This window comes from Zeugodacus cucurbitae, chromosome 2 (assembly GCF_028554725.1).
Source record: "Zeugodacus cucurbitae isolate PBARC_wt_2022May chromosome 2, idZeuCucr1.2, whole genome shotgun sequence".
NCBI lineage: Eukaryota > Metazoa > Arthropoda > Insecta > Diptera > Tephritidae > Zeugodacus > Zeugodacus cucurbitae.
Genome location: NC_071667.1, coordinates 59,244,405 through 59,258,504, shown reverse-complemented (window position 1 = coordinate 59,258,504; position 14,100 = coordinate 59,244,405). Strand labels below are relative to the sequence as shown.

At 37.6% G+C, this 14,100-nt stretch overlaps 2 protein-coding genes across 2 annotated transcripts; one reads left to right on the top strand and one right to left on the bottom strand.

Moving 5' to 3' along the window:
- The first annotated feature begins 85 nt into the window (after window positions 1–85).
- Window positions 86–3,507, top strand: LOC105215855 (L-dopachrome tautomerase yellow-f2). The gene is made up of 6 exons (XM_029042638.2): window positions 86–352; window positions 1,815–2,146; window positions 2,216–2,321; window positions 2,377–2,581; window positions 2,653–3,103; window positions 3,243–3,507. Exons 1-6 carry the CDS (start codon window positions 142–144, stop codon window positions 3,384–3,386), a joined length of 1,449 nt encoding a protein of 482 aa, XP_028898471.2. The 5' UTR covers window positions 86–141; the 3' UTR covers window positions 3,387–3,507.
- LOC105215856 (mucin-5AC) lies at window positions 3,242–13,262 on the bottom strand. Its single transcript, XM_011190025.3, has 9 exons — window positions 12,316–13,262; window positions 11,962–12,182; window positions 11,072–11,778; window positions 10,947–11,001; window positions 7,481–8,495; window positions 6,403–7,406; window positions 5,055–5,196; window positions 4,829–4,987; window positions 3,242–4,765 (listed from the first exon to the last, which is right to left on the bottom strand). The coding sequence occupies exons 1-9, from the start codon at window positions 12,529–12,531 to the stop codon at window positions 4,550–4,552; spliced, it is 3,735 nt and encodes a 1,244-aa protein (XP_011188327.1). The 5' UTR covers window positions 12,532–13,262; the 3' UTR covers window positions 3,242–4,549.
- Window positions 13,263–14,100: the final 838 nt, after the last annotated feature.

Below are 14,100 nucleotides of genomic sequence, written 5' to 3'. Positions count from 1 at the left end.
TGTAAGTGTAAATGTGTTAGGTAGGTAATATTTTTCAAGAGAGCGACATTGATTTCTATTTTCTTAATAACATTTGCGCTTTTAGTGTAAATTTTAGTGTCGATCAGCACAGATCGCTTCGAGTTTAACGAGTTTAGAAATATGAAAATAAAAAACACATATTTACTGCTTTTGTTGGTGTTTGCGGTGAGTATCGTACACTTTGCTAACGGTGATGGCATGGTAGAGGTTTTTGGCTGGAAACAAATGGACTTCTATAATCGCGGCGAAAGGGCTCCAGATGGGAACGGAAATAGAGGTGGTGGTGGTGGTGCAGGTGGTGCTGTAGGAGGTGGCAATAAAAAACGACCAAGTAAGCAAATTAAACAAAAATTAATTGATATTAATAATTATTGTATTATATGACAACAATTCATGTTTTTACAATTAATAAGCATGTAAGTACTCATACAATGTTATACAAACAGGCATAAATTCAAGTGAAATATTGTAGTGTAATGAAATCATCTGTCAAGGTTCAAAGCGATCGGCAAAATAAATAGCTGAATAAAATACACGTTTGAATCTGTTCATGAGCATCGTTATACATTTGTATGTACATACATAAATTTGTATTTACCCATATACCCCAAGGCTTTGGTGATAATGAATTGCAGATAGGAAAGCTTACAACATAGTTTTGAACAACAAATTGTTTGTTTAATAACAAATTGATTATTGTGCATAAATTGATTTTCCATGAAAATTTAAAATTTCAAAAAAAATATTCATCCCAACTGTTAAAAAAAAATAGTTGAATATGAAATAGAAGCCTCCAGCTAATATTGTTAAAAAAACTGACTATGACCTGTCGGTTTGCATTTTTTTAATAGCTAGAGTTGTAGCAGTATATATTAATTATATAATAAATCGATATATTTATGTGGGGGATCTACTCCAGAATATCATTTGTACGACACGCGGCGGTTAAACCCGAGCAACCGTTGAATCGTTTCGAATATTTTTATATGTAATTGGCGTAGGCACCGCTTACGAATCAATAAAAGTGCGACAGTTAGACGCCAATTGAAAAAGCCAAAGCGAAACCTGATCTTTACAACTGAGAGGGGGGTTTTCCTCTTCTTCTGCTTCCATTGGCGGGTACTGCATCGAATACTTTGAAAGCTGGAGTGCTTTCGTCCATTTGAACAACATGACCAAGCCAACGCAGCCGCTGTCTTTTTATTCGCTGAACTATGTCAATGTCGTTCCATCGTCTGTAGTAATCCTGTTGGCAATGTTCAAAATACCACACATCGTTCCAAAACCTTTCTATCGAAAGCTCCTGGTGTAGTCTCTTCGGATGACGACATGTGCTACTATTCTGCACCATAAATCAGGGCGGGAATAATAAGCGACTTGTAGAGTTTGGTTTTGGTTCATAAGGAGAGGTTTTTACTTTTCAATTACCCACTCCAAAGTAGCATCTGTGAGTTGGTTTTGCATTGGGGTGGGTTTTAATTATTTAGTGGGCCTCGAAGCCTATGCAAACCGCGGAAACGATCACGTAAAATAGTTTCGGATATGTAAACAGTCCTTGACATAATATTGGTCAGTTTCGGATACGTAGACTCCACTGTTGTGAGAATGAAAGAGGGAAGGCTCTTAAGACATTAGTTTTGCCGGAATTAATTAAACACCTAAGCCTATGTATATATGTAAATCTCTGTTATTCTCAATTACTCCCGGTCCAGCTTCCTGATTTGTACAAATTTTGACATTTTCAATAGTAATCTAATATACTTTTATTTTTATTTTAAATTTACAATTTCCAGCCGGTACAATCGTATTCCCTGATCAACTAAGTGGCTTGATTAAAAGTGACGACAGAAGCAAGCGTGCTGCCTATAACCGAATAACATCACGAGATGACTCACTTGTCAATTTCGAAAGTCGATTTCAACATCAAGACGCAAATGCTTCTTACATACCATACAACAATGTACCCATGGGCGTGACACACTATAAGGGTCGCTTATTTGTGACAATGCCGCGTCGCCGCATCGGCATACCGTCCACGCTGAATTATATCGATCTGCAGAAGGATGGCAAACAGACTAGTCCGAAACTGCGTGCATACCCCGATTTCGAGACGAACTATCTAAATGTGGGTTGTTACGTTCTATATTCAAAGTAATGAGTGCATACTTTAACTGTTCCCGAAAATTCATTTCAGCCGAATTTTCAAGCAAATCCCAAACGCATCATATCGGTTTATCGCACCACGGTGGACGAGTGCAAACGCCTGTGGTTCATCGATACTGGCATGCTGGAGTATCCCAGTAAGTTCAAATATTCTTTATTCTTTATTACTATTATTTTTAATCCATTCCGCAGACAATCGTATGCAGGTGCAACGTCCATCGATTTGGGTGATTGATTTGTCGAATGATCGCGTTTTGCATCGCTATGAAATACCCGAGAGTATCGTGGACACAGGTCGTGGACTTGCCAGTATAACTGTAGATGTTTTTGAGCGCGCATGCAATGATGCCTTTGCGTACATACCCGATCTAGTGAATCGGCAGTTGTTCGTTTTTAGGTAATCTCATACCGTTATGTAATTTTTTATAATTTTTATTCATGCAAATTTCTTGAAAACTCGCTACACAGCCTAAAAGATAAGCGCATGTGGGGCTTCAGCCATAATTACTTCAACTTCGATCCACTTGGTGGCGATCTGCATATCGGTGGCCAAACCTTCCGTTGGGATGACGGCATCTTCTCGATTACACTTGGTCCCTACGCACCAGACGGTTATCGTAATGTATACTTCCATCCAATGGCTAGCAATACGGAGTTCGTGGTGGACAGCAGCGTGCTGCAGAATGAGGCTAATGCCGCACGTGGCGATCACGGCAACGATTTTCGTCCATTGGGTAGTCGTGGTGAAAATCATCAATCCACCATGCATTCGTATGACAAACAAAGCGATGTTATATTCTATGCGGAAATCCAACGTAACGGTGTTGGTTGTTGGAATACAAATAAACCGTTTTCAGCACAAAATCATGGGACAGTTGCACAGGATGCACAACGTATGATATACCCGAGTGATTTGACGGTAAGTTGAAATGTGGTGGTGGTGGTAGATATACGCTCGCTGTAGCTACAAAAATGCTTACAATTTGCGAGCGTATTTATTGTTCAGTTTAGCCCGAATTTAGTTTAGCATTTTTTAACGTGTTTTCTTTTATTCACAGATTGATGATGAAGGCAATATCTGGGTGATGACCAATTCTATGCCAATATTCATTTACGCCACACTTGATCCGAATGTGGTGAATTTCCGCGTGTGGAAACAGAATGTATACGAAGCTGCAAAGAATACTGTATGTGCAGCCTAATCAACGATTTTATATAGCAAATAATTAAAAAAAATTCCGTAATTAAATTTTTACGCCAACGCTGTTGAGTTGTTTATAATACTGATTTGGTAATAATAAATACATTTTTGTATCATGTTGATTATACTTTTTTTATTGAAATCCAAACTAAAAATTATACAAAAAAAAAAAAACAAAAGAAAAAAATATGTGATTATGTTGTTTATATGTAAGTTATCAAGTTTACAAAAAAATTGTTTATCACGTTGTCCATATGCGATTAACTAAAATTACAGGCACTATAATATTGCATGACAATTTTAGATGTATTCAAATGGGTATTAGAAATTGTAAATTATTTTTTAAAATAACTAATTTACTCGTATGTGAATTTTTTTGTCTAAATGTTTTTTGTTGTTTTTGTTTTACAGTACATAACTTGCATATACATGTATGTATGTATGTATTTCAATATAATACTAAATAGTTTTAAGTTTTTGCAAAAAATTTACTTATATGTAAATACAATAAATTTCAACCTATTTTATATAATATTATGCACTTGGAATAATAAGAGATTACAAAGTTGCAAAAATACATGTGTGTGTGTATGCACTTGTATATATATATGGTTCATGCATACAGCGATATTTATTATTATAGTTATATGTATGTATGTGTGTGTGTATGTATGAACGTTGTCCTTTATCACTTTTTATACGCTACTTAATGGCTAAATTGACTCGGCAAATTTGCGTAAAATTGTCTTTTATAAATGGAATGCTTATTTCTCCTTTTTTTTGTAATTTTTAAACGATTTTTTTTTTGTTTCTTTTTAAAATTTTTTTCCTATAATAATGAACGGCATACAATTCCACTATATGATTGCTTGATTATGTTCCTGCAAACCGACTTTTCATTTCTTACCCTAATTACTTTTGAAGCAAAATTGGGGTGTTGTTAGTATCAAATTTTATAGTATTTTTTTTTTTGTAATCTATTTACTAGTTATATGTATGCATCATTAAAAAAGTTTTGTTCGATTAGTAATAGATGTTTGCATTGTTCAAATTGAAAGTGATTCCTGCTCCTATAAATGAATGCATGAAATCGAAATCGAAAACACTTAAGTGTCTTTTTATACTAGTAATGTGTTGAATTGCAATGTGTTGTAGTTGTTTCCACTATTGCACAAGATAATCCTTGTAGCCACGTAGCGATTTCAATTGTTTTTTAAGTTTTGTTATTAAGTCTGACGGTTGCACCAATATGGAAATATCACGACCCACGGAATTTAGGCGATCGCGTATCTCATTTTCTTTAAAAAATAGATTCAATGGACGCCCATTGATTTCAGTAAGTACCCAGAATGTAAGTGTTGTGCCATCACAAGATTGTGCCTGCAAAGTGAGAGATTAGAAGCTTGAAAGAGCACATATAATGTGTACGAACTTCATTCATACCTTAGGCGGCAGTCCATGGCGTGCTGCTAAGCTATTTGGCACGACATCAACAATGGTGGCTGTGTTGCCGTCGCGTATTAGACCCAAACACTGACCTTCGCGCTCACGTCGCACAGCGTAGCCGCGTCCAAAGGGTATGCGACGTACGAGCACCTCGACCTGAACATTTAAAAAGAAAATACAAATTTTAAATTTCCTCTAAATAAATAACTAAAACCGCACTTACAAAAAGCGTATTGGTGTTGCGTATTATTTTGTTGGCCTCATTCGCTGTAGTTATCGCTGTGCCGGCAATGGAGAGCAATTGATCGCCGATGTGGAGTGCATTGTATAGCACCGGGTGTTCTTTTTGCTTCCAACCAGCCACCCTATATGAAAATGTTAATTAATATAACAAATAAGGCAGTGCTAAGTTCGGGTGTAACCGAACACTTTAATACTCTCGCAATTTATTTATTTAATTTTAGTAATATAACACCCAATTTGATCCACATATTCATACATATACATGTTATAAAGTCCATTGAAAGTTGGAAACTCTAATATTAGGTATAGGGGAGCTAGCGGAAGTTATGACCCGATTTCACCCATTTTTGGCACGGAGACATATAATTAGAAGAAAAATATTCCCTCTGAATTTCTTCAAAATATCGGAGAGATTTACCTATATTTTCCGAAAAAAAATTTATTCGAAGCTCTGAGGTCCTCATGTTTGATATATGGGGCCTTGAATACTTCTGATCCAATTTCGGCGATTTTCAGATGGGCGATGCCACACTATAAATGCCGTATTTGTGCAAAGTTCTGTTCCGACACCTTCATTAGTGCTTACTTTATATATTGTAAAGTAAATGATTCAGATCGACTTCAAAGTTCTGGTATATAGGAAGTAGGCGTGTTTGTGAACCGATTTGGATTATTTTCATAACATATCATTGGGAAGTCAGGAAGATATTATGAACAGAATTTCATTGAAATTGGTCGAGTAGTTTCGGAGATATGGTTTTTGACCCATAAGTGGGCAGAACCACGCCCATTTAAAATTTTGTATACCATTTTGAGTGCAGCACTTATGTACCATCTTTATAATCAAATTTTAAATTTTAATGAATTAAAGCATTTTTAGTAGTTTTCAACATAATCTTTATATGGGAGGTGGGCGTGGTTATAATCCGATTTCCTCCATTTTTAGACCGTGTAAGAAAGTGCCTAAAGAAAACAACTCCTGGGAGTTTCGTTGATATAGCTTTATTAGTTTACGAGATATGTCCAAAAATCTTATTAGGGGGCGGGCCCACGCCCACTTCCTCAAAAAAATTACATCCAAATATGCCCCTTTCATAGCTTTAGCTTTAGACGGACGGACGGGCAGACAGACATCCTGATTTGAGCTCAACTTATCACCCTGATCACTTTGGTATATATACTCTAACTCTATATCTAACTCGTTTAGTTTTGGGTGTTACATACAACCGTTATGTGAACAAAACTATTATACTTTCTTAGCAACTTAGTTGCGAGAGTATAATAAAAATTAACGCTACAACAACAATGGGCAGGCATCAAGTACTCACCACACAGCACCAAACGCATCCACCCATGCAATTGAGCCCACGCAGTCTTTGCGTCGCAACTGCAGACGCACACCACCGGGATGCATAATTTCGCGCCGCAACTGCATGACCTGATGCTCCCGCAATGTCATGCGTTTATTCGCCGACGCATTATTAGCACCACTGGGCGATGGCAGCGGTGAAGATACACCTATATTGCTGCCGGCTACACCCCCATTTCCACTTCCATTGGCCATTCCGTTTTCGCCATTTCGAAATGGCTGTGGCGGATGTTGAAAGCGCAATGCTGTATTGCGTCCGCCTGGTAGCTCATTGTTGTTGGCACCACGTGCAGCACCGGTGCGTGCATCTGATGTAGAGGAACTGCGTCGACGTTGCTCCATTAATTCGCTATTGCGTCCACGATTGGGTTGCGGTGCATTCGAACTGTTGGCAGTGCTGGTTGATGGCTGTGCCGCCGGCACATTATCACCGTTGTTGTTGGAAGTTACCGCGCTACCACTCTTATTTGCTACAACAGCTGTTGGTTTTCCCTTACCCGCAGACGCTTTAAGTAAATGAAAATCACGACGACTCGGTCGAGTCGTTATCACAGCTTCGGTAAGTCCGCGTGTTAGCATATGACTGCGGCTAGGTAAGGGAAATGGAGTATTTGTTGTTGTAGTTGTTGAAATCGCAGCTTGTGTCGCTTGATGTGACGCTGGCGGCGGCGGTGATGATGTGGTAGTGCGCGTTAAAAGATTTGCAGTTGTTGTAATGCGTCGACGCTCCAGCATTGGACTGACGTTGGGCGGATGTGCTCGCGTCATCAATGGCGATTGCATTGCTTTGTGACGGTTTTTAGGCGGCAGCGATGGCATTTCAACATGCGTCGCGACTGTTGGGCTAATGGTACGGGCCGCTGGCGTGGGCTTGTTTTGTTTATGTGTATCAGCGTGTGGTATGGGGGAAGATGGCTTGGAAATGCATTCTTTATCGGATTTACTAGTCGAACTAGAGGGGACCTAAGAATTGTAGTAATAATGAAATAACATTAATTTCAAGAAAAACAAAATAAAAATTAAGAAAATTGTTTTACCTCAGCGCGCGCATGCGTCGTGGAGCTACTGATTAATATGGGCGATAGTGGTGGCGCCGTGGTCATTACAGTACTAACGAGTGCAGCGTTTGCCGTGACACCTAACTCAGGTGGAACACTGGTCGATAGAAACACCTTTTCATAGTGAACCGAACCAACATTATGTTTGACAGCTGCTTCTGGCGCGCTGGTATAACGCTCCTGTCTGCTTGACGTACTAGCATTATCCACTGTGATATTTGTTATGCCCGAAGTATTGGCTGAAAGTATAATTTTCTTCATCATTTTTGGGGTACCATCAATGCTGGACGCATTAGTTGGCAGCGCCGTCGAACTGGACGGTGCTGTGGTGTAACAGGTGCCATAGAGGGAAACGGCATTGGGCACAATGTGGTTGCGTGCTTCTGGCGCTTTAGCTACCACTACTGGGTTATTTCCAATCACATGTACCGTTGTTATTTTAATATCCTCGGCAGACAAGTTTGTTGTTGTACTTGCTGTTGCGTTGTTGTGGTTCGACTTCTTCACTGGTGTTGCATAGGGTGTCGTTTTTGGAGTGGTTGTTGTTGTTGTTGTAGTAGTAGTTGTTTTAGTACCAAGTACATGAATTGTACTACTATTTGATTTTGTGGACGGAATGATTTGCACATTACTTTTGTACTCGGTCTGTACGGCTTCGGGGAATTTGAAAATTTCGCCTGTAACCCGTTTACTGGACACTTTTGCACTGGTTTTTGTTTCGTTCTGCTGTTTCAGTTCATTGGTATCGTTGGCCGATACTTGTATGATGGTGATATTCATTTTATCTATATCTAACTGTTCAACTGATTCACTGTTAGTCGAGGTAATGGAAGTATTTTGCCATGTCTCGGCGTGTGGATCTGTGCTTATCTCCAGCGCCGTGATATTGTCATCGCTTGACGTGGCGGATGTGTTGTGAGTTATTGAGGATTTTGTGACTTCTTTTCGGGAGTTGTCGGCTGCACCGGCGGACAACGAACGGGAAGTTTGAAATCTGAAAAAGAACACGAAAAAATACGATTTGTGGATGGTTGATCTGGCTTTTTTTAAACTTAGAGACAGGGAAAGGGAGAGAGAGATACAGAGAAAGGGAGAGAGAGAGAGAGATAAAGAGATACAGAGAAAGGGAGAGGCAGAGAGATAAAGAGATACAGAGAAAGGGAGAGAGAGAGAGAGAGATACAGGGAAAGAGAGAGAGAGATACAGGGAAAGAGAGAGGGAGATACAGGGAAAGAGAGAGAGAGAGATACAGGGAAAGAGAGAGAGAGATACGGGGAAAAGAGAGATACCGTTTCTACGACATTCGGGTCTACGTAACCGGGACGAGCCCAAAATCATGTGAAGACTGAAGGTACAAAAAAATTTCAACCCGTTTACGGACCAAACGGATCCCGACTATCAATTAAGTCCCTTTCGATTAAAAACATTACAATGACAACTACAGCAGTGTTTTTGATAAGTTTTGGGCGACAGATTTCAATATGAAGGAGTCCTGCTCTATCGTTTACCTATCTTCAGTTCTGTACTTACGCGAATTCCATTCTAAAAAATTCTTGAAAGATTTTTCAACACTATGCAACGAAAATTTCGAAGTAAATTGAACCTTTGCAGTTCTGACAATTTAAAGAAATATTTTTAAATTTTCATGCAGACAAACGAATGCAAAACTGATTTATTTTATAAAAAGCGAATAGTAAACTAACACCAAAGGATGTATGAAGCTTCACATTGTAGCAATGAGAGCAGTGAATATGAGCTCAACGGTGATACACTAGATCAATTGTACAAAGAACAATTGCAAATGCTACGCGAGCTTGTCTTCAAACAAAGTCACACAGAAGACATCGAGCTCTGTCGCAAATGGCTCAAGATATTCAGCAAGACAAGCAAAGGTGAGAAGATGGCGCGAAATTGTCTGTGTTCGCTTATGCAACAACAGTTGCAGGAACAAGGCATGTTGGGTGAGCCCTTTACCAATTTACAGAACTGCAATCGTGACTTGGAACGCGTTCTGCACGAGCTGGACAAGCAGAGTTTCCTCAGCGCCAATTATATACAACAAGCGCAAACGATGCGCACCTACGCCTCCCACGCTAAATGCAGTCATTGTTGTCAATATTATCACAGACAAAAGCAGGGACACAGTCAAGAGTTACATTACAATTTGCGCCACGATGCAGTTTGTGAAGCGTGTTTGTACGAATATACCAACGAAGGTACTGGCGAACCCCATTTGGACGGCGCTTGTGGCAATTGCATTTACGAAAGTAATATTTATAGTAAACAATGTAATATAAAGGATGGACGTGCTGGCGGCGACGCTGGCAGACTAGATGAGCTGTCTACAGAATGTGAGGAAAACGAGAAACTGACTGAAAATCTACTCTTACGACGTGAGTTGGAAACGCTACGTTTACAATTAACGGAGAAGGAAATCGAAAATATGCGCCTTAAGGAGATAGTCGAAAAATGCGAAATGCAGAATTCTAATTATGAAAATGTACTGGAGGGAATACGTAAAAACTTACTACAGGGTGTCAAACAAGCACTAGAACAATGGAACACTGAGACTCAGCCAACATTTCCCATGAAGCTATTCGAAGTTTTATTCAGAGATTTCGAAATGAGTGAAGATTTTTTGACATCCATCAAGGCATACGATATCGAATTCGAACAAATTATTACAAAACGTTTTGAAAACGAGTTAATCAAACGTAAGACGAAAATGAGAAGCCATATCTGTCGGAAATTGGTTAAAGGCAAGAAGCGTTTACAAGAGAAATATGAGCAAAAATTACGCATGCAAAACTGGGCGCAACGCCTACAATTGAAATTGGTGAAACTCAAGTGTTTTTCGGCGTTAAGACAAATATTCATAAATGCACAACTAGAGAAGGATGGCGCTGCCATGAATGAGAAAATGTGGGAGCTCTTGCGTGTCTTGGAAGACAAGTATCAGACCATTGTTAATGAGATTGTATAGACTTCCTTGCACGTCTAATGAGATGTACTTATTTGAATGTATGTATGTATTTATGAAATTTTATTTCAGTTTGAATTAAATAAAAATTATATATATAAATTATTCTTTGATTTATGTGGGTATTGTGGTTTGGTATTTATGAGAAATATCTGAAATAACGTAAAGACCTTTGACGTTAGATGGTTATATGTACATATACAACACATTATAGCAACAACTCATGTTTTATACTTTAAAAGCACCTATATATAGTGCTATATACTTGGTGACCTTAAGATTTGATCTTCATTTCTTTTCTAAAATTTCGTTTTTAAAATTAATTCCGTTCTTATAGTTTAAAGAATATATTAATGAATAAATATATTTTACAAAATCGATTCATAACTTTTTTAACCCTGAATAAGGATTATTTTTTAACCAATATATATGTATAATAAATATTTTATTTAATCATTTACATACCTTGACGACGTAACGCTTTCTGCTTGCACCAAACTTTCCCAGTTTTTGATTTGATCTGTAGGAAAGAAAATGTCAAATATATAATAAAAAAAAAATATATTTATTTATTTTATGAAAGTTAATACCTGCTGACACACGCTGACCAATATCTAGACGTACACTGTTGTCACAACTAAATGTTGGTGCGCCATTTTCATGCCTTTGCTGTGATTTCCTTAGAATTGGTGAAAGAAACTCATCTTCAAAATCCGTCTCATTCGCATCATGAACGAAGTTATGCTCGTCCATAAGCATTGCATCATTTATTTGTTCACTGTATGCACTAATAGGATCGGAGAGCAAATTCAGGAGATTTTGTGTAAGTGTATTCGACATGGCAGTAAGAGCTGGTAATTCCATTGCTTGAGGTGTGGAAGTTGATGCAGTGGACACAGAGTAATTGGTACTGCTATTGCTTACGTTTGCCGTAGTTGTGGGCGCTTGGACTCTGCTAATGATATTGTTGCTGGAATTGCTTGTAGTTGTTGGCACAGACTGTGCTATTGTTGAAGTTGTAGTTGTTGTTGTTGTTATTGTAGAATTTGTACGTTCTAAACGTGTTTCATTTGTGGCATTGTCTTGAGCTAAGCTTGGCGGTACAATGCGTTCAACGCCTGGTACTATTGCAGCTGGTACGGGTGGTGGTGCCGGCAGTGGTGATGTTGGATCACGAGTTGGTAAGAGTGGTGCACGTATTTCAGGTAACTTTGTATAGAGATTTTCACGGGGCGATAGAATTTTCATCTCACGTAATTTAGAACGCAACGTCTCAACCCATTCCTGCATAATTTCCCTGCAAAAAGTAAACATAGAAATGATATTATATTGAAAATGTATTTTAGTAGCAAACAAAACTTTAAATGCAGACAACGCGTCATGTAATGTATACAAAAAACAGCTGTGAGTGCTCAAACAGATTGTAAAGCGTAATTCATTACATTACGCGCGTTTGTTAAGTAACAAATGTGCATCCTACCATGACATTGCATGGAAGCGTATCACTTCATTAGCAAGCGTGACGACAAATTCAAACTCATGTGAATTAGGAATGAGCGCATGCGAAATGTGTAAAGTGTCCTGCATCGAAACGATCCACTCCGGATTGTGAGCAGCAGCCTGACGAGGCTCTGCGTAACCCTCCAAGAGAGCGTCGGTGTCATCGTGCACGCAAAAGACAACCCAGCTACGATCAGATTTCTAAAAATCATGTGAAATAATTAGATATTTTTACAAAAATTAAATACGCTGCAATTCTAAGTAGTCCTCATAGCAATAGTTCAAAAGAAAAAGAAAACAAGTTTTAAGAATTCAATAATGCATATCTACTCACTTTAGGTCCTACTGTAATTTTTTTGCCTTCAGCTGTTAATCTTTTAAGCCATGTATTTTTGTGTATTTCTCGAAATTGCGCTGCGTTTGTATTTATCAAAGAGGCACTCCCACTTCCACTGTTAGCACCACCACTCAATGTACTTATGGACGAAGGTGGAACCGTGGCAGCTGTTCCCGATGCAGCTGCCGTAGTTGAGCTCGTTGCCATTGGCATATAAATTTTATGTAAAAATATTTAACCACTACACTTCATACAATAAAATATTTCGACAACATGCTAACTTTTGTTTTACATAAAATAAATTACTAATTGCATTTAATTTCTTAGCAATTTGTAATTAAAATATTGCAGGCGTTTGCGTCACATTCAAATTAAAATTGCATTAACTTATGCTCAACATTGGCTTAGTTGCAAAAAATGGGGCCAATTAGTTTCCACACTTATTAAGGAGAACTATGAAATTTTATTGTGCAATGACGTTTATGCATTTGTTTACAATATGAAAATATTAGTGCTTCTATAGCAAACATCATTAAGCACTGCCAACGACACCTGCTTGTGCGGTTGGCGTCGGCGTTGACGTTAGCGTCGAATGCTTTGCGTTTGTTGTCGCCGCTTTGTCTGTCAAAGTTCTGCTCGCGCGCTCCTAGCTTTTATGCAGTCTCGCTCTCCTTTTTTCAACATTTGACAGAAATCGGCGATGTGCAATGAAATTTGCAGACATATGTTGGCGTTTTTTCGTATAAGATTCACTGGAATTTCACAATATTTTTACCTAATTACATTCTACGAATGTTGAGAAGCACTTTAGTCACACTTTGAACAATATTGAAACACTTTAAATGCATGAAAACCAATTAGAATTACAGCAATCTAATCAAATGTTAATAATTGCACGACGCCATGTTTGCACTATTAAATGTCACTTTCTGCGTTGCCAACAGTAATGCTGTTGTAATGGTGTTGCCAAAAGAAATTTCTTTGCGCAATATTTTCACATAAAATTTCCCTAAATAATAAATTATTAAATAATTTATGTAAAGTATTGAAAAATCGTCAGTAATAGTGCATCTTGGAATAAAATAGTTATTTTTTAAGAAAGTTAAACTTTCCATAAATGCGCTATTTCTAATCGTTCGCTGCAATTTTTTATGCTGTTACAACAACAATAGGCGCATTTAGTTAGTGTTATAGGAACTGTTTTTTTTAATATTTAATATACCGAGGTTGAGAATTGTTAAAAAATAATTTAAACTGCACCCCGAGTACATTTTTGATTCTCAAAACATATCGAAGTTTAAATTTATTATATTTGACGCCCTCCAAAATAAACAATAAATTTTCAACTACGGCTTTATAAGAAACATACACTTTTTAAATTGCTATAATACTTTTTATTCGGATTTTTTAGTTTTTATCTTTTTTTGCTTTGCTTTTATTCTTACAATATTACTTTTTTTTAAGTTTTTCTATTTTTATATCACACATAAAGGTAAGTAATAGTATATATTTTTTTGTTCATGTCTTGCATTTTTAATGTGCTACGATAAATAATACGCACGTATTTAGATACATGCGCATTTATCAAACACTCTGCTAATAACAAACTTTTTTTATTTTTATAATATATTTAAGGTTTAATCGTAAACTACTTTAACAGTATTTTTTTTTTTGCATTAGTCTTTGAGATAACTCTTGCACGAAGCAGGTCAATATTATGAGGCTGATGTAGAAATACATACATACATAAAGTTGGAGTGTCGTATATAATATATGTATATG